The following is a 22,506-nucleotide window of genomic DNA, read 5'->3' as shown; positions in this document are numbered from 1 at the left end:
CAGCCCAGGCTCCTCAGCTGAGGTCAAGCAGTGTCCATGTGCCCCTTCCGCAGCACGTGCACCGAGGCCAAGAGAACACGTCTGGGCAGAGGCTCAGCAAAGCCGGGCCTGATGGCCAGGGGCGCTGGTGGAGTCCTGGATGCCTTCCTCACCTGCAACTGACAGTGCCCCAAGGGCACTTTGGCTGCATCCAAGGAGTTATAGTCAACAGCTCAATCTCCAAGTGGAAACCAGCAACGAGTGGGGTCCTTCAGGGGTCCGTACTGGGACCCATACTATTTCATACCTTCATCAGTGACATAGATAGCGGGACTGAGCGCACCCTCAGCAAGTTTGTGCGCGACACCAAGCTGAGGGGTGCAACTGTTACGCTTGAGGGGAGCCATGCAATCCAGAGCGAACTTGACAGGCGTGAGGAATGGTCTCATGAAAGTGAAACTCAGGAACTTCAACAAGGCCAAGTGCAAGGGCCTGCACCTGCGTTGGGGCAATCCCCTGTATCAACTATATCAACACAGACTGGAGGATGAATGGTTGAGAGCGGCCCCGCAGAGAAGGACTGCGGGGTACTGGAGGCTGAAGAATTGGACATGAGCCAGCAATGGGTGCTTGCAGCCCAGAAAGCCACTCGTGGCCTGGGCTGCACAAAAAGAAGTGTGGCCAGCAGGTTGAGGGAGGTGATTCTCTGCTTCTAGTCCACTCTCGTTAGACCCCACCTGGAGCAATGCACCCAGCCTGGGATCCCCAGTACAAAAAAGGCAGGGACCTCTTAGAGCAGCTCCAGAGATGGACTGCAAAAATGGTAAGGGGGCTATATCACCCCTCTTATGAAGAAAGGCTGAGGGAGTTGGGGCTGCTCAGCTTGGAGGCTGAGCCTGAGAAGGCTATGGGGAGACCTTATTGCAGCCTCTCCAGATATAAAGGGGACTCGCAAGAAAGTCGGAGAGGGACTTTTTATCAAGGCCTGTAGCGATAGGACAAGGAGCAACAGTTTTAAACTGAAATAGGGTAGACGTAGATTGGACAAAAGGAAGAAATTTATTATGATGAGGGTGGTGAGACACTGGAAAAGGTTGCCCAGAGAATGATGGGACGCCCCATCGTTGGAAGGGTTCAAAGTCGGGTTCAACGGAACTTTGAGTAACGTGATCTAGTGACAGATGTCCCTGCCCATGGCAGCGGGGTTTGACTGGATGATCTTTCAAAGTCTCTTCCAACCACAACCATTCTCTGATTCTATGGTAAGATGGTTCTACGATAAGGCAGCCCACTGCACTGTGTCCCTCCCTTTGAGAATGCTAGGGTTAGGAGGGGTTCTCCTGGCCTCTCCTGGGAAGCTAGTGCGTATGTCTTGTCAAAACCACGTTCCCTCCTGACTACTTGCATCGCAGTGTTGAGTTTACTGAGGAAAACCAAAAGGTGTGCACAACAAAGTCGACGGTAGACACTGAACTATGTTGGGTAATTCTATCCAGGCCCAAAGAGGCAGACAAATTTAGAAACTAGAGCATCAGCTGATGCATGAGCAAGCATACTCAATGCAAGCCTCTGTTGACAAGCAGTGCAAAACCATCCCCAACAACCCCCTCCCAGAACCACTCCTGAGCAACAGCTCTCCGCCTGGCCATCTTGGGAGAGCATCTGCAGGGGAAGGATGACACAGAGGCAGGGGCTGTGATGCAGAAGAACTTTAATGAGTCAAAAGAGGGAAACGAGGTCGATCCAAACGGAGGCCTCAGTGCAGGGAGGAGCTTTAGCAGGGGAGGCACGTCCTGCCGCAGTAGCGGCTGCCAAAGCCAGAGAGGCCAAAGCCCCCAGAGGAGATGGGCACTCCCTCAGAGCTGAGGATGCTGCCAACGGCAGCGGAGGTGGAGGATCCCACGGCGGTGCTCTGTGGGAAGGAGCTGAGGATGGGGCCAGGCAGGGTCACCACCACGGAGGAGGGCTGGATGACGACGGTGGAGTCCTGGCACTGCCTGACGCAGGGCTCATTGCAGCTGTTGGCCAGCGGGGTCGGGCCGCAGGGCTGGCAGGGCAGGCACTGGTTGTAGCAGGACATGTCTTGGGTCCGGAGGAACAACTGGGAGAGAGGGCAGGGGGAAGCAGTGCAGGGGAGAGGGGTGAGGAGCAGCCTGTCACCCCACCACAAGGGAGCCAAATCACACACTGGTGGCGAGAGCCAGAGGCACTGTAGAGATGTCCATGGGTTTCCCCTTCCCCTCATCCCAAAAGAGCCCTGCCAGCAGCGACTAAGCGCAGGGAGGTCCCCGCCTAGCCCATAGCTCAATAGACACCCCAGCCAAGACCCAACCACTCTCCATGCCACACCTTCTGCCCCCTTCCCTCTCCAATAGCAAGCAGCTCTAAGACCCAGCACGGGACAAAGAGGCAGGTATGTGCTGAGAAATGACAGAGGAGGAGGAGGATGACGAGGAGGAGGAAGGGCTCCAGACTCACCTTGTTCCCAAGGAGATGCAGGCGACAGGAGCGGATGAGAGAGAGAGGAGAAGGGCCCACTTTTATACTGCTCCTGCACCGCCCCAGGCCCACAGTCACTGCACGCGGGCAGTAATTTTCCAACAGATTCACCTCCAAAGCAAAATATCCTACCTGATGGCACAGGTGGTATTTTGCTTTCCGTCAACGCTGCCATTTCGCTTCCTCATTTCTGACACGCCCACGAGGCCACGGAGGCTCCTGTCAAGTACCAGGTTGAGAGGCCCAAGGATCTCCTGGGCAGGAACACATCAGTACAGGCAGAAGACGTGCCCCCGAGTGCTGGAGGGGTCCATGCCAACAGGGGACACCGGTCTGGGGAAACCTGGTGAGCTTGTTTACAACCCTCCTTGCATGTGCGCATATCCTCCTGCCGATGCAGTCCTCCTCTGGGTGCCCAAAGGCTCCCGTGACCGAGGACATGCCGCATCCTTCTCCCACCCTTACTGCCTCCACGCTCGCTCCAGCAGTCACTGGTCATTGACCCGATTGGCAGGTGGGCTGCCCTACTGTTTTCAAGTGCCTTCACCCAAGGAAAGCTTCTCCTTCTGGGGAGACATTTGACAGTTTGTTTGGCAAAGTCGTCCCCTCTCGTGGCAGCCTCTGGGGGTCCCCCACCAGTGCCGTCAGCAGGCTTGCGGAAGGAAAACTTTGCCTTCCCGCGCCACCCGATTCCTCAACAAGTCCTGTGGAGTCGGGTCCGTCCTCACTACCAAAGGGGTGTGTTGAGGCTCAGGACAGCGCCTCGTTCCTCCCACTCTCCACCATGCTCTTTGGTCGCAGGCTTTGGACCCTGACCTGCAGGAGACACAAAGGCCGGGCCACTTTTCCAAAACACACTGACCATCCTGCAACCACCCCCGAGCTGTGGGAGCGCTGGCAAGAAAGTCATGCTGAGGGCAATGGTCCTTGGGTCTCCCTGGCGCTGCGTACTTGGGTACAAGCCCAGCGCTCGGACATGGTTTTCCCGGGGCAGGGATGGAACTGCCCTGGCTGCAGGGGAGTTCAGCCCTGCATGGGACACGGCCCGCAGACAGCACGCGCTCCTGGCTTGGCCTCACGCCAAGAGGCTGACACATGGCCAACCCAAAATTAGAGCGTGACTCGCCATGGGTAGGGAGAGTCTATCCCAGGAAGCTTGGCTACTGAAGGCATTCCCTTGCCCTCCTGGGGCGCGCCCCAGCTGCCTCCATGTCTGCAGGGCAGGGAAGTGCATCACCTCCTTGATGTAGTCTGAGAGCTGGTTTTGGACCCAGGGCCCTTCTGAGCACATCCCCTCCCTGAGCATCCCCAGGCGCGTAGCACTGCAGGGTCCTGCCAGCCCTCGCTCGCTGGGGAACCGGGTGAAGTTTCCTTACATCTCCAGCGGTGCTGGGTTGTGCTGCAAGCTGAGGAGGCCTGTGGGGCATGGGAAAGGCGGCATGCTGAAGCACTAATGCCATGAGAGGACATATTGCCTGGGACCCAGGGATGAGTCCCAGCCGCTGGGGACGTGTTTTCGGCAACCCTTTCTTTCCCTCCATGGAGCGTTCCGGAGAGCTCCTCACCACAGCCCAGTCTCTTTGGCCAGGAAGATGAGGCCTGTCCGTCCACCCTCCATGCCTCTCCCCAAGGCTGACCCTGCCCCCGCCGGCAGATCTGCCCAGAGGAGGGTCAAGGGCTCTAAGATCATAGCACAGTTCAGTCCCCCATCCGTCCTTAAGCAAGAGGTTCTTCCCTTCCCGGTGCAGGACTTGCCATCTGACCTTCTTGAATGCCATGAGGCTCCTGTGGCCCAGTCCTCCAGCTGCTCTACGTCTCCCCTTACAGCACTGCTGCCCTGGAGCACGTCACCTGGCTTGTATGGGTTGACTTTTCTCAGGCAGTCCTTGATTTGAAGCCCACCCACTGCTGGGAGGGCCCCGCCTCCTTCCTTCAACTCTTTCAGAGGGCACATCGGCCCGGGAGAACTTGCACGTAAAGAGTGAGAGAGAGAAGGCATGGACTCCCCCCAGACTGCTCTCTGTCCACCCGGAGGAAATCAGCCGCCCCAGTCAGCAGTGGGCCCGCTTCTTCCTCCGTCACTCTTCGGCTACTCTTGCAGGGGTTGATCTTGCTCTTGATGCTTGCTGCCTGTTGCTCTTCGTGCCCCTCGCAAGACTCAAGGCACGCTGAGCTTTGACTTTCCTAACAGCATCCCAACATGCCTAGGAATTATTTCCAAATTCCTCCTTTGCAGCTCGTCCCTCCCTACAACTCCAGGATGCTGCCTTTTGACGCTGGTGCTCTGCCTTGAGTACCCCACTTAGCCAAAGCTGGTCTGCTGAGACATCTGTTTGTTTCCCTGTGCACTGGGCTGGACCATTCTTGCGCTTGGACCATGAGGCGCCTAAGGCGCTGCCAGCTTTTCGGAGCTCTTTTGTGCTTCACAGCTGCCTCCGCGGCGTCCGACCTACCAGCTGCCTGACTAGGCCAAAGTCAGTGTGCCTGAAGGCCAGGGGCCGTACTCTGCTACTCGCTTTCCTCCCTGCCGTCAGGTCGTGAACTCCGCTGTTTCGCAGGTGTGACAACCACGCCTGCCCTTGATTCCAATGTTCCCAACCAGTTCTTCCCTCTGAGGGGCAGCTGTGCAGCACCTGTCTTTTGCCCATGACAGCATCGCAGGATCCCTGAGGTTGGAAGGGACCTCTGGAGATCGCCTCGTCCAACCGCCCCTGCTCAAAGCACGGTCAGCCTTTGGAGGATGCTCAGGGCCAAGTCCTGTCAAGCTCTGCATACCTACAGGGATGGAGAAGCCACAACCTGTCCGTGGCAACCCCATCCAGTACGTGACCACCCTCACACGAACAAAGTCTTTTCTTAGGTTTTTGTGGGATTTCCCGTCGTTCAATGTGTGCCTATCACCTCTTGCCCCTTCACCGCATAGGACTCAGGACAGTCTGACTCTATGTTCTTGACTCTCTCCCAGCAGCTCTTTTACGCATTGCTAAGAGGCGTGCCGCGGGGCCTTCGCTCCTCCAGGGTGAACAACCCCACCTCTCACAGCCCCTCCTGCCTCAGGGGCTCCAGTCGCTTCGTGGGCTCCGTGACGCTTTGCGGGACTCGCGCCAGTACGGCCGTGTGTTTTGGGGTTGTGTGGCAGGGTTTTGGTAGCGGGGGAGGGGCTGCAGGGTCGGCTCCCGTGAGAAGCTCCTAGAAGATTCCCCGGCTCCAAGGTGGACCCGCCTCTGACCAAGGCCGACCCAATCAGTGATGGCGGTAGCGCCTCTGGGATAACACACTTAAGAAGGGGAACCTACAGTGGGGGAGGAGATTGGAATGTGAGAGAAACCCCTGTGCAGATACCGAGGTCAGTGAAGAAGGAGGTGCGCCCTGCGGCCCGTGGTGAGACGGCAGGCTGTCCCCCTGCAGCCCGTGGAGGTGAGCGGGGAAGCAGATGCCCACTTGCAGCCCGTGGAGGACCCCACGCCGGAGCAGTCGGATGCCCCCGAAGATGGCCGTGATGCCATGGGAAAGCCCGCGCTGCAGCAGTCTGTGACTGAAGATCGGTCCGCAGAAAGGACCCATGGCCGAGAAGTTTGTGAAGGACTGCAGCCCGTGGAAGGACTCACGCTGGAGAAGTTTGGGAAGCACTCTCTCCCGTGGGAAGGACCCCACGCTGGAGCAGGGGAAGAGCGCGAGGAGTCCTCCGCCCGCGGAGGAAGGACCGGCAGAGACAAATGTGTGGCGAACTGACTGCAACGCCCATTCCCCGTCCCCCTGCGCCGCTGGGGGAGGACGTAGAGAAAACCGGGAGTGGAGCTGAGCCGGGAAGGAGGGAGGGGTGGGGGGGAGATGTTCTAAGGTTTGGGTTGACTTCTCAGTATCCTTGTTTTGGTTTGATTTGTAGTAAATTCAATTGATTTTGTTTCTTCCCCAAGTTGAGCCTGTCTTTTGCCCGTGACCATAAGCGGCGAGTGATCCCTCCCTCTCCTTGTCTCGACCCACGAGCTTTTCTTTATATTTTCTCCTCATCCCACTGGGGCCGTGGCAGGCGAGGAGCGAGCGAGCGGCTTCGTGGTGCTTTGATACCGGCTGAGCTTAAACCACGACACCGTGCATCTCTCATGCTGGGAGCCACGAACTCGACACTCTTTGCGGCAGTTGTGGTCTCGGCACTGTCGAGCAGAGGAGAGGGATCACCTTCCATGACCTGATGGCAAACCCCTTCCTCATGCAGCCCAGGATGCTTTCAAATGCCATTTCCGCAAGGGTGCAGGCCTGCCTCATGGTGTCCACCGGGACCCACATCCTCCCCGGCAAAGCTGTTTGGCAGCCCATCGGCCCCAGGCTGTAGCAGTGCAGGAGGTTCTTCCTCCCCCACTGCAGGATTTTGCCTAAAGGGGGGTTAAACGTTATTGGCCCCAGGCTGGGCCCCTGCAGTGCACCAGGAGTGAGCGTCTGCCAGCTGGACTTGGTGCTGCTCATCACAACCCTTGGAGACCAGCAGCCATGCCAGATTGCAATGCCCTGCACTGCCCTCTTCCCCAGCCTGTGTTTCGTTAGCTGGTCTGTCAGGATTGTGCCCTGGTTTCGGCTGGAATAAAGTTAATTTTCTTCCTGGCAGCTGGTATAGTGCTGTGGTTTGCATTTAGGATGAGAATAATGTTGATAACGCACTGATGTCTCAGTCGTTGCTAAGCAGCGCTTATGCTAAGTATGCTGCTGACCTACCTGGAAGAAGACTTTCTTGTTGCCCTCCACGTGCTTTGCCTGATTCAACGCCAGGTGGGCTTTGATTTTGCTAGCACCAGCCCCGCATACGCAGACAGCCTGGCAAATGTGCTCCCCAGAGCAAAGGGCATCGAGAGGAAGACAGCTGAAACCTTTGGCACGGCCTGGCTGCCTGGAGATGCCACAGCTAGTGACCGCTGGAGCGAGCTGAGAGAGAGGGAGGAGAGAGAAGCACGTGGCACGTCCTTGAAAAGAGCAGCCTTTGGGTGCTCTGCTGACGTGTGCAGCGGCAGGCAGAGCCGGGCCTCTTCCTGCCAAGGGAGTTGCAAACAGTCGCGCTTCACTGCCCCAAGCCAACATCCCCTGCCTGCACAGGACCCCTCCAGCACGTGGGAGCCATCTTCTGCCCAAACTGATGCAGCCCTGCCCGGGATATCCTTGGGAGTCTCATGAGGGCACATGAAAGGAGCCTGCATGGCAGACCAAGCAAGTCAGAAATGAGGAAATGAAATGGCAGCGTTGACGGAAACAAAAACACCACCTGTGCCATTAGGTAGGATATTTTGCTGTGGAGGTGAGTCTGTTGGAAAATTACTGCCTGCGTGCGGTGACTGTGGGCCTGGGGCGGTGCAGGAGCAGTATAAAAGTGGGCCCTTCTCACTCTCTCATCCACTCCTCTCGCCTCCATCTCCTTGGGAACAAGGTGAGTACGAAGGCCTAACTCCTACTCCGCATCCTCCTCCAGGATTTCTCAGCACACACCCTATCTTATGCTGGGTCGTGGGGCTACTTAGTCGTGGGAGAGGGAAGGGGGCTGAAAGTGTGGCATGGTGAGAGGCTGGGGCTTGGCTGAGGTGAGCTATGGGCTCTTGCCTCCAGCTCGTGGCTTGTCTCCCTCATGGGGGGGTGACAGGCTGCTCCTCACCCCTCTTCCCTGCTCTGCTCCCCCCTGCCCTCTCTCCCAGGTGCACCTCCGGACCCAAGACATGTCCTGCTACAACCAGTGCCTGCCCTGCCAGCCCTGCGGCCCGACCCCGCTGGCCAACAGCTGCAATGAGCCCTGTGTCAGGCAGTGCCAGGACTCCACCGTCGTCATCCAGCCCTCCCCCGTGGTGGTGACCCTGCCCGGCCCCATCCTCAGCTCCTTCCCACAGAACACCGCCGTGGGCTCCTCCACCTCCGCTGCCGTTGGCAGCATCCTCAGCTCTGAGGGAGTGCCCATCTCCTCCGGGGGCTTTGGCCTCTCCGGCTTTGGCAGCCGCTACTGCGGCAGGAGGTGCCTCCCCTGCTAAAGCTGCTGGCGATGGCCCTGGGCAAGGCCACCAGGGACCCAGGAGATGGTACCGCACTGGGGACGGAGCATCGGCTTGTTGCTTGCAGAGAGGCGGAGCAACCCCAGCACCCCTTGCAAAAGGACGGGGCCAGCCTCAGCTCTGAGAAAGCACAGCCCTTGCCTGCCTTTCCCCTCTTCCGCTCTCTCCTTTCCCTCCCGTCTCCTTGTTCTCTTGTGCTCCCCTGGGCTGTGAGGCCCACAAAGCCAGCCTAGAGAAGAGCTGTTGGTCCTTCTCCCTCTGTGGGGCAGGCACATGGACAGCTGGAAGGATCTCCACCACAGCCATCGGGTGCAGAGATTTATATGCCCCTGGTGCTCTGTGTACTGGGACCTCCACCCAGACCGACCCCTTCTCCCTCTTTTGACTCATTAAAGTTCTGCTGCATCCCATCCCATGCCTCGTTGTCATCTTTTCCCCTGAAAAATCTCTCCCAAGATGCCCAGGGAGAGAGATGTTGCTCGGGGGTGCTTCTGGGAAGGGGTTCTTGAGGATGGTTGTGCAGTGACACAGGCTTGCATTGAGTATGCATAGTCATGCACCGGTTCACCCTCCCCTCCCTTTGGGAATGGTGAAGGCTCCCCATGTGCCTAATGCACCCCAAGCTTCCCCAGGGCAACGCTCTCCTCACCATTGCTGCTTCAGTGTTCACAGAGGGAAGGACCATGCAGAGCTGGTTAAAAACCTTTCTTGTGGTGGGTTAACATTGTCTTGCCCACAGATTGGTGAGGATACAGTTTTTATCTTACTGATCACATCCATGGGGATGTGACAACATCCACCCTGCCATTTTACTCCCAAGAACTGCATCTCCTGTGCAGGTCCTTTGACCTTGCTTCTTTTCATGCCCAATCCACCTTTCAGAAGAATTGGAATTGTTCTTTTGCCCTTCTCAAACACTTCTCCTTTACTGCCCCACATGATGGGGCAACCAAACTGACAGCCTTCTTGCACAGCTCCTCCTTAGCAGCTGTCTTCCCCTTCAGTTTGCATACACAGGCTTCCAGCTTAAAGGTGGACTCACCATCCCACTTCCTCAGTCCTCTCCCGGTCATGCAGGAGGAACCACAGAGGGCCACGCAGCATGGTCTTGGGGGTCCCTTTCCCACTGACCGTGGTGGGAGAGACCTGGCTCCATGGGGCACCCCTCAAAGCTGAGGTGCTGGCCTGTGGGGACAAAAAGGGAGAGAGATTTTCTTCAAAATTTCAGAGGTGGGAAGATGCTCTCTCCACAGTTGCTGTATCCAGATCCGGGCAATATGTTGCTGCCAAGCTGTTAGAATATGACACTGGTGCATTCTGGACAAACTTTCTCACATGGCTCATGTACACAGGGCATTATCTAGACATTTGGAGACCTTGTTGTCATCGAGGTCACTGTAGATGACTTCCAGCACCGCTAATTCTCTCAGGTACTCGATGCCTTCCTAAGCAGGAGTCCACCCTCCTTGCTAAATCACAAGATCTTCCTTGATGTCCTGGTTTCAGCTGGGATAGAGTTAATTGTCTTCCTAGTAGCTAGTATAGTGCTATGGTTTGGGTTCAGTATGAGAAGAATGTTGATAACACACTGATGTTTGCAGTTGTTGCTAAGTAATGTTTAGACTAAGTCAAGGATTTTTCAGCTTCTCATGCCCAGCCAGCAAGAAGGCTGGAGGGGCACAAGAAGTTGGGAGGGGACACAGCCAGGACAGCTGACCCAAACTGGCTAACAGGGTATTCCATACCATGTGACGTCACGTCTAGTATATAAACTGGGGGGAGTGGGGCTGGGGGGATCTCCGCTGGGAAATTAACTGGGCGTCGGTCGGCGGGTGGTGAGCAATTGCATTGTGCATCACTTGTAGATTCCAATCCTATTATTATTATTATTATTGTCATTTTATTACTGTTATTATTATCATTATTAGTTTCTTGCTTTCTGTCCTCTTAAACTTTTCTTATCTCAACCCACGAGTTTTACTTATTCTTTTCTGATTCTCTCCCCATCCCACTGCGGGGAGTGGGGAGTAGGCGACTGGTTGCCTGGTGCTTAGTTGCTGGCTGGGGTTAAACCACGACACTTGAACAGATATCTTGCCCTCACACTTGACAGGAGACACCTCCAGAGACTGCAGTTCATTGCCTCTTTTCCAATTCCACTGTCAACTCCCCAGTCCCTAGAGAAGGATCTCATCTGCTGAGCTTCCTTACCTTCCAAGTCCTGACTGTTGGCCCCACTCTCCCAGCTTTGGAGTTGCCAGGCAGTAATCCACTCACCTGGCAGGTGCCTGTAATCTTTACACATCTCTCAAAGTTCTCTCGAGGTCGGGAACCAGATACTTTCCATCTCTTGAGTGATTGCGTGATTTCTCTCACTTCTTCCTCCATTTCTTTGCTGAAGGACTGGCTTCCCAGTCAGACTCTGCCTCCTCCCCACTCCCTTACTAATCAATGATATGGACCCATTCACCTCCTTGTCCACTATTTCTTTTTCACTACTGGAGCGATTACTGTAGGTGGTGTTTGCGTCCCTATTTCCACCATGGTGTTCTCAGATGTGGTTTGGGTCTCTGCCTCAACTACCACGTTCTTACATGTAGTTTGGATCCCTGGCTGAATCGTGACATTTGCAGAGGTAGTTTGGGTCCCTGTCTTAACCACTGTCCTCTGATAATACTGAATCGTGGCTCGATAGGCACAGGTCAAGCTCCAATACAGTGCTAAAAGCTGCCCCCCAGGGACCGGCCACGGCAGGGCATGTTTCACTGTTGCCTCATCCAAAAGTTGTCTCTTCTTTTGCCAGCATGACACCAGATTCCACAAAAGTCATAGTAGGCCAACAGTGTTAATTAGTAGTATTAAACACCTCACGTAAGGGTGGACAAGGACCTCGGAAGCCTGCACAACAAAACAACCCACATCAGTCCCAGATGGGAAGAGGGAGGTGTATTCCCTCATCCTCTCCACAAGACAGCTCTCCCAGCACAGTAAGGGCATGAATGCCAGGGCAAACCACATGGCCTTTGGTTCTATTAACAAGTTCCCAAGCTCAGCCAAATAAAGAGATAAGTAGTGCAGCAAGCAAACTCCCTGACCTGCACAGAGGCCAGTCAATTAGTAACTACTACAGCTATAGCATGCTCAGTTCAAAACTGCCATTGTCTTGAGCCCCATGTTAAGCACCAACAAGACCGTGGTGAGTTGACAATGTCTGGCCACCAGGTGCCCACCAAGGTGTTCTACCACTCCCCTTCCTCATTGAGAAAGGGGGGGCAAAATAAGATGAAAAAAAACAGAGTTGAGATACGGGTAGTTTAATGAAGAAAAGCAAAGCAAAGCAAAGCGCGCAAAAAGATTTAGTCTCTACTTCCCATCAGCAGGTGATGTCCAGGCACTCCTGGGAAGCTGTCGTGGTTTAGCCCCAGCCAGCAACTAAGCACCACACAGCCGCTCACTCACTCCCCCCCCCGCAGTGGGATGGGGGAGAAAATCGGGAAAAGAAGTAAAACTCGTGGGTTGAGATAAGAACGGTTTAATAGAACACAAAAGAAGAAACTAATAATGATAATGATAACACTAATAAAATGACAACAGCAGTAATAAAAGGATTGGAATGTACAAATGATGCATAGTCCAACTGCTCACCACCCACAGATCGACACCCAGCTAGTCCCCGAGCGGCGATCCCCCTCCCCCACTCCCCCCAGTTTATACACTAGATGGGACGTCCCATGGTGTGGAATACCCCGTTGGCCAGTTTGGGTCAGCTGCCCTGGCTGTGTCCTGTGACAACTTCTTGTGCCCCTCCAGCTTTCTCGCTGGCTGGGCATGAGAAGCTGAAAAATCCTTGACTTTAGACTAAACACTACTTAGCAACAACTGAAAACATCAGTGTTATCGACATTCTTCGCACACTGAACTCAAAACATAGCACCGTACCAGCTACTAGGAAGACAATTAACTCTATCCCAGCTGAAACCAGGACAGAAGCAGAGTTACAGTACACTTAGCGGTTGCTCGAAAGACAAACAACTTAATAATGAATGCCTCGCCGCCGCCCCCACCCCCACCTCCACCCCGCTTTCTCCTTTCTCTTAGCGTTTATTGCTGCATATGATGTCATAGGGTGTGGACTATCCCTTTGTTCAGTCTGGGTCAGCTGTCCTGGCTATGTCTCCTCCCAACCTCTTGCCCACGCGCAGCCTACTGGCCTTTTGGAGAGGGAGTTGGAGAGAAAGGGTTGCTGCTGTGCAACCACTGCCCAGCAAAAAGAAAACATTTACCTGTTATCAACACCATTTTAGCTACAACTACCAAGAACCAGTAGGAGGGCTAATATGGTGAAAATTAAACTCCATCCCAGGTAGAACCTATACAATGCTGTTACCAATCACTACCCATTCACCCCCAACAACCCCTTCCCAGAAACCACTGAGCAACATCTCTCTCCCTGGGCATCTCGGGAGAGACTTTTCAGGGGAAAAGATGACAACGAGGCATGGGATGGGATGCAGCAGAACTTTAATGAGTCAAAAGAGGGAGACTACATCAATCTGAGGCAAGGACCCACTGCAGGGAGCACCAGGGGCAGAAAAGAATCTGCGCCCCATGGCTGTGCTGGACATCCTGCCAAGTGTCCATGTGCCTGCCCCACAGAGGGTGCAGGGTCAGCAGGTCTTCTCTAGGCTGCCTTTGTGGTGCTCACAGCCCAGGGGAGCACAAGAGAACAAGGAGACGGGAGGGAAAGGAGAGAGCGGAAGAGGGGAAAGGCAGGCAAGGGCTGTGCTTTCTCAGAGCTGAGGCTGGCCCCGTCCTTTTACAAGGGGTGCTGGGGTTGCTCCGCCTCTCTGCAAGCAACAAGCCGATGCTCCGTCCCCAGTGCGGTACCATCTCCTGGGTCCCTGGTGGCCTTGCCCAGGGCCATCGCCAGCAGCTTTAGCAGGGGAGGCACCTCCTGCCGCAGTAGCGGCTGCCAAAGCCGGAGAGGCCAAAGCCCCCGGAGGAGATGGGCACTCCCTCAGAGCTGAGGATGCTGCCAACGGCAGCGGAGGTGGAGGAGCCCACGGCGGTGTTCTGTGGGAAGGAGCTGAGGATGGGGCCGGGCAGGGTCACCACCACGGGGGAGGGCTGGATGACGACGGTGGAGTCCTGGCACTGCCTGACACAGGGCTCATTGCAGCTGTTGGCCAGCGGGGTCGGGCCGCAGGGCTGGCAGGGCAGGCACTGGTTGTAGCAGGACATGTCTTGGGTCCGGAGGTGCACCTGGGAGAGAGGGCAGGGGGGAGCAGAGCAGGGGAGAGGGGTGAGGAGCAGCCTGTCACCCCCCCATGAGGGAGACAAGCCACGAGCTGGAGGCAAGAGCCCATAGCTCACCTCAGCCAAGCCCCAGCCTCTCACCATGCCACACTTTCAGCCCCCTTCCCTCTCCCACGATTAAGTAGCCCCACGACCCAGCATAAGATAGGGTGTGTGCTGAGAAATCCTGGAGGAGGATGCGGAGTAGGAGTTAGGCCTTCGTACTCACCTTGTTCGCAAGGAGATGGAGGCGAGAGGAGTGGATGAGAGAGTGAGGAGAAGGGCCCACTTTTATACTGCTCCTGCACCGCCCCAGGCCCACAGTCACCGCACGCAGGCAGTAATTTTCCAACAGACTCACCTCCACAGCAAAATATCCTACCTAATGGCACAGGTGGTGTTTTTGTTTCCGTCAACGCTGCCATTTCATTTCCTCATTTCTGACTTGCTTGGTCTGCCATGCAGGCTCCTTTCATGTGCCCTCATGAGACTCCCAAGGATATCCCGGGCAGGGCTGCGTCGGTTTGGGCAGAAGATGGCTCCCATGGTCCTGTGCAGGCAGGGGATGTTGGCTTGGGGCAGTGAAGCGCGACTGTTTGCAACTCCCTTGGCAGGAAGAGGCCCAGCTCTGCCTGCCGCTGCACACGTCAGCAGAGCACCCAAAGGCTGCTCTTTTCAAGGACGTGCCACGTGCTTCTCTCTCCTCCCTCTCTCTCAGCTCGCTCCAGCGGTCACTAGCTGTGGCATCTCCAGGCAGCCAGGCCGTGCCAAAGGTTTCAGCTGTCTTCCTCTCGATGCCCTTTGCTCTGGGGAGCACATTTGCCAGGCTGTCTGCGTATGCGGGGCTGGTGCTAGCAAAATCAAAGCCCACCTGGCATTGAATCAGGCAAAGCACGTGGAGGGCAACAAGAAAGTCTTCTTCCAGGTAGGTCAGCAGCATACTTAGTATAGGCGCTGCTTAGCAACGACTGAGACATCAGTGCGTTATCAACATTATTCTCATCCTAAATGCAAACCACAGCACTATACCAGCTGCCAGGAAGAAAATTAACTTTATTCCAGCCGAAACCAGGGCACGATCCTGACAGACCAGCTAACGAAACACAGGCTGGGGAAGAGGGCAGTGCAGGGCATTGCAATCTGGCATGGCTGCTGGTCTCCAAGGGTTGTGATGAGCAGCACCAAGTCCAGCTGGCAGACGCTCACTCCTGGTGCACTGCAGGGGCCCAGCCTGGGGCCAATAACGTTTAACCCCCTTTAGGCAAAGTCCTGCAGTGGGGGAGGAAGAACCTCCTGCACTGCTACAGCCTGGGGCCGATGGGCTGCCAAACAGCTTTGCCGGGGAGGATGTGGGTCCCGGTGGACACCATGAGGCAGGCCTGCACCCTTGCGGAAATGGCATTTGAAAGCATCCTGGGCTGCATGAGGAAGGGGTTTGCCATCAGGTCATGGAAGGTGATCCCTCTCCTCTGCTCGACAGTGCCGAGACCACAACTGCCGCAAAGAGTGTCGAGTTCGTGGCTCCCCAGTATGAGAGATGCACAGTGTCGTGGTTTAAGCTCAGCCGGTATCAAAGCACCACGAAGCCGCTCGCTCGCTCCTCGCCTGCCGCGGCCCCGGTGGGATGAGGAGAAAATATAAAGAACAGCTCGTGGGTCGAGACAAGGAGAGGGAGGGATCACTCGCCGCTTATGGTCACGGGCAAAAGACAGGCTCAACTTGGGGAAGAAACAAAATCAATTGAATTTACTACAAATCAAACCAAAACAAGGATACTGAGAAGTAAACCCAAACCTTAGAACATCTCCCCCCCACCCCTCCCTCCTTCCCGGCTCAGCTCCACTCCCGGTTTTCTCTACGTCCTCCCCCAGCGGCGCAGGGGGACGGGGAATGGGCGTTGCAGTCAGTTCGCCACACATTTGTCTCTGCCGGTCCTTCCTCCACAGGGGGAGGACTCCTCGCGCTCTTCCCCTGCTCCAGCGTGGGGTCCCTCCCACGGGAGAGAGTGCTTCCCAAACTTCTCCAGCGTGAGTCCTTCCACGGGCTGCAGTCCTTCACAAACTTCTCGGCCATGGGTCCTTTTTGCGGACCGATCTTCAGTCACAGACTGAGGCAGCGCGGGCTTTCCCATGGCGTCACGGCCATCTTCGGGGGCATCCGACTGCTCCGGCGTGGGGTCCTCCACGGGCTGCAAGTGGGCATCTGCTTCCCCGCTCACCTCCACGGGCTGCAGGGGGACAGCCTGCCGTCTCACCACGGGCCGCAGGGCGCACCTCCTTCTTCACTGACCTCGGTATCTGCACAGGTTTTTCTCTCAAATTCCAATCTCCTCCCCCACTGTAGGTTCCCCTTCTTAAGTGTGTTATCCCAGAGGCGCTACCGCCATCACTGATTGGGTCGGCCTTGGTCAGAGGCGGGTCCACCTTGGAGCCGGGGAATCTTCTAGGAGCTTCTCACGGGAGCCGACCCTGCAGCTCCTCCCCCGCTACCAAAACCCTGCCACACAACCCCAAAACACACGGCCGTACTGGCGCGAGTCCCGCAAAGCGTCACGGAGCCCACGAAGCAACTGGAGCCCCTGAGGCAGGAGGGGCTGTGAGAGGTGGGGTTGTTCACCCTGGAGGAGCGAAGGCCCCGCAGCACGCCTCTTAGCAATGCGTAAAAGAGCTGCTGGGAGAGAGTCAAGAACATAGAGTCAGACTGTCCTGAGTCCTATGCGGTGAAGGGGCAAGAGGTGATAGGCACACATTGAATGACGGGAAATCCCACAAAAACCTAAGAAAAGACTTTGTTAGTGTGAGGGTGGTCGCGTACTGGATGGGGTTGCCACGGACAGGTTGTGGCTTCTCCATCCCTGTAGGTATGCAGAGCTTGACAGGACTTGGCCCTGAGCATCCTCCAAAGGCTGACCGTGCTTTGAGCAGGGGCAGTTGGACGAGGCGATCTCCAGAGGTCCCTTCCAACCTCAGGGATCCTGCGATGCTGTCATGGGCAAAAGACGGGTGCTGCACAGCTGCCCCTCAGAGGGAAGAACTGGTTGGGAACATTGGAATCAAGGGCAGGCGTGGTTGTCACACCTGCGAAACAGCGGAGTTCACGACCTGACGGCAGGGAGGAAAGCGAGTAGCAGAGTACGGCCCCTGGCCTTCAGGCACGCTGACTTTGGCCTAGTCAGGCAGCTGGTAGGTCAGATGCTGCGGAGGCAGCTGTGAAGCTCAAAAGAGCTCCGAAAAGCTGGCAGCGCCTTAGGCGCCTCATGGTCCAAGCGCAAGAATGGTCCAGCCCAGTGCACAGGGAAACAAACAGATGTCTCAGCAGACTAGCTTTGGCTAAGTGGGGTACTCAAGGCAGAGCACCAGCGTCAAAAGGCAGCATCCTGGAGTTGTAGGGAGGGACGAGCTGCAAAGGAGGAATTTGGAAATAATTCCTAGGCATGTTGGGATGCTGTTAGGAAAGTCAAAGCTCAGCGTGCCTTGAGTCTTGCGAGGGGCACGAAGAGCAACAGGCAGCAAGCATCAAGAGCAAGATCAACCCCTGCAAGAGTAGCCGAAGAGTGACGGAGGAAGAAGCGGGCCCACTGCTGACTGGGGCGGCTGATTTCCTCCGAGTGGACAGAGAGCAGTCTGGGGGGAGTCCATGCCTTCTCTCTCTCACTCTTTACGTGCAAGTTCTCCCGGGCCGATGTGCCCTCTGAAAGAGTTGAAGGAAGGAGGCGGGGCCCTCCCAGCAGTGGGTGGGCTTCAAATCAAGGACTGCCTGAGAAAAGTCAACCCATACAAGCCAGGTGACGTGCTCCAGGGCAGCAGTGCTGTAAGGGGAGACGTAGAGCAGCTGGAGGACTGGGCCACAGGAGCCTCATGGCATTCAAGAAGGTCAGATGGCAAGTCCTGCACCAGGAAGGGAAGAACCTCTTGCTTAAGGACGAACGGGGGACTGAACTGTGCTACGATCTTAGAGCCCTTGACCCTCCTCTGGGCAGATCTGCCGGCGGGGGCAGGGTCAGCCTTGGGGAGAGGCATGGAGGGTGGACGGACAGGCCTCATCTTCCTGGCCAAAGAGACTGGGCTGTGGTGAGGAGCTCTCCGGAACGCTCCATGGAGGGAAAGAAAGGGTTGCCGAAAACACGTCCCCAGCGGCTGGGACTCATCCCTGGGTCCCAGGCAATATGTCCTCTCATGGCATTAGTGCTTCAGCATGCCGCCTTTCCCATGCCCCACAGGCCTCCTCAGCTTGCAGCACAACCCAGCACCGCTGGAGATGTAGGGAAACTTCCCCCGGTTCCCCAGCGAGCGAGGGCTGGCAGGACCCCGCAGTGCTACGCGCCTGGGGATGCTCAGGGAGGGGATGTGCTCAGAAGGGCCCTGGGTGCAAAACCAGCTCTCAGACTACATCAAGGAGGTGATGCACTTCCCTGCCCTGCAGACACGGAGGCAGCTGGGGCGCGCCCCAGGAGGGCAAGGGAATGCCTTCAGTAGCCAAGCTTCCTGGGATAGACTCTCCCTACCCATGGCGAGTCACGCTCTAATTTTGGGTTGGCCATGTGTCAGCCTCTTGGCGTGAGGCCAAGCCAGGAGCGCGTGCTGTCTGCGGGCCGTGTCCCATGCAGGGCTGAACTCCCCTGCAGCCAGGGCGGTTCCATCCCTGCCCCGGGAAAACCATGTCCGAGCGCTGGGCTTGTACCCAAGTACGCAGCGCCAGGGAGACCCAAGGGCCATAGCCCTCAGCATGACCTTCTTGCCAGCGCTCCCACAGCTCGGGGGTGGTTGCAGGATGGTCAGTGTGTTTTGGAAAAGTGGCCTGGCCTTTGTGTCTCCTGCAGGTCAGGGTCCAAAGCCTGCAACCAAAGTGCATGGTGGAGAGTGGGAGGAACGAGGCGCTGTCCTGAGCCCCAACACACCCCTTTGGTAGTGAGGACGGACCCGACTCCACAGGGCTTGTTGAGGAATCGTGGTGTTCAGAAGGGTAACATTTTCCTTCTTCATGCCTGCTGAAGGCAGTGATCAGAGACACCCATAGACCGTAACGAGTGGGGATGACTTTGTAAAATAAACCTGTAAAGGATTAAGGGAGAAGGATGTGTCACAGCATCAGGGACAGGAGCCTTTGGGTACCCAGGATGGACTGTTTTGGCAGGAGGATATCTGTACATTCCTGTAATGTGAGTTGAAAACAACCTCACCAAATTTCCCCACACCGATGTCTCTTGCCTACACAGACCCCTCCTGCACTTGCTGGTGCATCTTCTGCCTGTACTGATGTGTTCCTGCCCAGGAAATCCTTGGGCCTCTCATCCTGGTACATGACGGGAGCCTCTGTGGCCTCATGGGTATGTCAGAAATGAGGAACCGAAATGGCAGCGTTGACGGAAACAAAAACACCACCTGTGCCATTAGGTAGGATATTTTGCTTTGGAGGTGAGTCTGTTGGAAAATTACTGCCCGCGTGCAGTGACTGTGGGCCTGGGGCGGTGCAGGAGCGGTATAAAAGTGGGCCCTTCTCCTCTCTCTCTCATCCGCTCCTGTTGCCTGCATCTCCTTGGGAAAAAGGTGAGTCTGAAGCTCTTTCTCTTCCTTCTTTTCTTCTTCCTCCTCCTCTTCCTGCTACGGGATTTCTCAGCACAAAACTGCCTTTTGTCCTTGCTGGGTCATGGAGCTCGTTGTCATGAGAGAAGGATGGAGGTATTAGGTGTGCATGGAAAGAGGTTGGGCTTGGCTGAGTTGTCTCCTGAGCTATGGGCTAGGAGGGGATCTCCCTGGGCATGTTTGCTCTTCTGAGGGCTCTTTTGGGCTGAGGGGATGGTGAGGACAGCGGGCCTCCCTACACAGCCTCCAGCTCTCACCTCCAGCTTGTGGCTTTTCTTCCTTGTGGTGGGCCTACAGGCTTCTCCTCACCCAGCCCCTGTGCTCTGCTCCCCCCTGCCCTCTCTCCCAGGTGCACCTCCGGACCCAAGACATGTCCTGCTACAACCAGTGCCTGCCCTGCCAGCCCTGCGGCCCGACCCCGCTGGCCAACAGCTGCAATGAGCCCTGTGTCAGGCAGTGCCAGGACTCCACCGTTGTCATCCAGCCCTCCCCCGTGGTGGTGACCCTGCCCGGCCCCATCCTCAGCTCCTTCCCACAGAACACCGCCGTGGGCTCCTCCACCTCCGCTGCCGTTGGCAGCATCCTCAGCTCTGAGGGAGTGCCCATCTCCTCCGGGGGCTTTGGCCTCTCCGGCTTTGGCAGCCGCTACTGCGGCAGGAGGTGCCTCCCCTGCTAAAGCTGCTGGCGATGGCCCTGGGCAAGGCCACCAGGGACCCAGGAGATGGTACCGCACTGGGGACGGAGCATCGGCTTGTTGCTTGCAAAGAGGCGGAGCAACCCCAGCACCCCTTGCAAAAGGACGGGGCCAGCCTCAGCTCTGAGAAAGCACAGTCCTTGCCTGCCTTTCCCCTCCTCCACTCTCTCCTTTTCCTCCCATGTCCTTGTTCTTTTGTGCTCCCCTGGGCTGTGAGCCCCACAAAGCCAGCCTAGGGAAGACCTGCTGACCCTGCACCCTCTGTGGGGCAGGCAGATGGACACTTGGCAGGATCTCTGGCACAGCCATGGACCACAGACTCTTTTCTGCCCGTGGTGCTCCCTGCACCAGGATCTCAACTCAGATTGATGTAGTTTCCCTCTTTTGAATCATTAAAGTTCTGCTGCATCCCAGCCCATGGTTCTGTGTCATTCTTTCCCTTGCAGATGCTCTCCCAAGATGCCCAGGAAGAGAGATGTTGCTCAAGGTTATTTCTCGGAGGAGGTGTTTGGGGATGCTTGTGCAGTGACTAGGTATCCTAGGTTTGTCTAGAGTGTGCTTAGGCATGCATTGGGTTACTCTTTGCTTCCTAAACTTCTCTGCCTCTTTGAAAACCAGCAGGCTGATAATATTCCAGCTGCAAAACTGATTTTACTCTGAATGACACCGTTGGCCAACCTTAAACTCTGTGGAGGGAAAGTGCACACAGAGTGCCACTGTGTTTCTGTAATGCACCAGAATAACTTGGTCCACATCTCATAATCCTTCCAATGCCTTGAAATTTCTACTGTCTTGTGGGTTGGGGGTCCACTTCCCACGGAAGCTGTATGTCAGTATCTTTTTTGTTCAGCATAAATGTTCCACCTGGGAACAATTTCTTCTTTCTGTGTTGTGGGAAAAAGTCCTCTGGAGAAACCAAAAAAGTTTTTGACACAGGACTGCTGGACCTGGAGGAGCCTTTACCAGTTTCTTTCAGCCCATGGAACCATGCAGTGAGACCAGGTCAAAATAGCCCTGTGTAGCCTACAGTGAGTGTGGTCCTGACCTGGGATGTGGAGAGAGAAAATTTCCACCACAGAGGCTTTCTCACCACTTTGTCCATCCTCTGAAGTGTGGCCACCTTTAGAAAGAGGTTTATTGACGACATGCCTGGCTGCGGAGGTGAAATAGCACAGCCAGGGGAGAGCTGTCCCCCCAGCTCAGCCTTGCACAGGAACACCCACTCCCTTTCCCAGGTTTTTGCCCAACCAAGGAAGCTCCCTGCACCAGGGTGTCATGGACAGCACAGGCACAAACCAGCATCAGAGACCTCAAATCCCTCCAACCACTGGAATTTGTATTTCCCCATGGTATTCATCTGTGTGGTGAGTTGGCTGCTCTGCTTGGGGCCACCTGCTGTGTGATATGAGAGCAGGTGTGGGGTTTGGCCTCCTCTCTGCTAGTACCAGAGCATGGCACCAAAGTGGCATATCTGATAAGACCTGATGGTCTGGAAGGTGCCTCTTTCCTCCACCATGACAAGTCACTTCTGCTGACTGACAGTGGTCTTTCCCATGGAATCTGGAAAAAGTGTGAGTCAGTGACTGCACAGGGAAAGGCTCCACAATCCAGATGATCCTGGAGAAGGCAACATGTTCCTGGCTCTGCAGCAAGAACTGGAAGGCTGGAGACAAGGTGGACAGTGGTTTGGGGCAGGAGCTCAGAGCTCTTGGCTCAGTGTGGATCCTGCAGTGCAGTACAGTTATGCCCATCACCTCTTGTAGGGTGGCCTGGAAGGGGAGCTGTGCTGTGCCCCTGCTCCAGGTCCCTGGTCTGCTGCTTCCCAGAGCCCCAGGGAACAGCCTGTAGTGCCTGGCCCTTGTGTGCTGGGACCAGGACACCTCCAGCAGGGTGAGAGAATCAGGAGCTGCTCTGAAAGTTACATCCCACTTCCCACTCCCTGTCATCTTGGGTTTCTCCTGGGTCCCTGAGTACTCAGAAAGCAGAGCTGGAAGGGGGGGAATAGCAAGGCCTAGAGGTGTTGACATGTAGGAAGAAAGTGACAGCCACAGCGTGCTGCATCCCGCCCCCCCCCCCCCCATCCTGCCAGCAGGAAATGAAACTTCTCCAGGAAGCGAGAAGGGGAAGGAAACCCTGGAGGCTGCAGGTTGAAATTTGAACTGGCCAATCGAGATGCGCCAGGTACACCGAGGCGACCCTCCTGGCCAATAGAATTAAATGACCACAGGTCAGATTCGACAGGGGTATAAACGGGGTCCCGCAGGAGGACACGTTGGCAGTCCTCCTCGGAGCAGCGGGTCTGCAGTCGGGGACTCCCCCTCGGGCCGGGGCACCGCCCGAGGTAACTCCTCGAGGGAGAGAGCCCTCAGCTTTCAGGTGAGTGATAGGCACATTTTGAGCCATCGCTTTAAATCTTGGGAATTCTTAAGTCGGC

General features: G+C 56.1%; 4 protein-coding genes across 4 annotated transcripts; 2 read left to right on the top strand and 2 right to left on the bottom strand.

Moving 5' to 3' along the window:
- Positions 1 to 1,753: 1,753 nt before the first annotated feature.
- LOC128141264 (feather keratin 1-like) lies at positions 1,754 to 2,074 on the bottom strand. Its single transcript, XM_052785859.1, has one exon. It carries the CDS (start codon positions 2,057 to 2,059, stop codon positions 1,754 to 1,756), a length of 306 nt encoding a protein of 101 aa, XP_052641819.1. The 5' UTR covers positions 2,060 to 2,074.
- A 5,446-nt stretch (positions 2,075 to 7,520) lies between these two features.
- Positions 7,521 to 8,709, top strand: LOC128140740 (feather keratin 1-like). The gene is made up of 2 exons (XM_052784945.1): positions 7,521 to 7,741; positions 8,154 to 8,709. The coding sequence occupies exon 2, from the start codon at positions 8,175 to 8,177 to the stop codon at positions 8,478 to 8,480; it is 306 nt and encodes a 101-aa protein (XP_052640905.1). The 5' UTR covers positions 7,521 to 7,741; positions 8,154 to 8,174; the 3' UTR covers positions 8,481 to 8,709.
- A 4,306-nt stretch (positions 8,710 to 13,015) lies between these two features.
- Positions 13,016 to 14,319, bottom strand: LOC128140741 (feather keratin 1-like). Its single transcript, XM_052784946.1, has 2 exons — positions 14,179 to 14,319; positions 13,016 to 13,763 (listed from the first exon to the last, which is right to left on the bottom strand). Exon 2 carries the CDS (start codon positions 13,740 to 13,742, stop codon positions 13,437 to 13,439), a length of 306 nt encoding a protein of 101 aa, XP_052640906.1. The 5' UTR covers positions 13,743 to 13,763; positions 14,179 to 14,319; the 3' UTR covers positions 13,016 to 13,436.
- A 5,292-nt stretch (positions 14,320 to 19,611) lies between these two features.
- On the top strand, positions 19,612 to 20,395 carry LOC128140742 (feather keratin 1-like). The gene has a single exon (XM_052784947.1). It carries the CDS (start codon positions 19,749 to 19,751, stop codon positions 20,052 to 20,054), a length of 306 nt encoding a protein of 101 aa, XP_052640907.1. The 5' UTR covers positions 19,612 to 19,748; the 3' UTR covers positions 20,055 to 20,395.
- Positions 20,396 to 22,506: the final 2,111 nt, after the last annotated feature.

This window comes from Harpia harpyja, chromosome 4, assembly GCF_026419915.1.
Source record: "Harpia harpyja isolate bHarHar1 chromosome 4, bHarHar1 primary haplotype, whole genome shotgun sequence".
Classification (NCBI taxonomy): domain Eukaryota; kingdom Metazoa; phylum Chordata; class Aves; order Accipitriformes; family Accipitridae; genus Harpia; species Harpia harpyja.
This window is presented reverse-complemented; position numbering and strand designations above follow the sequence as displayed.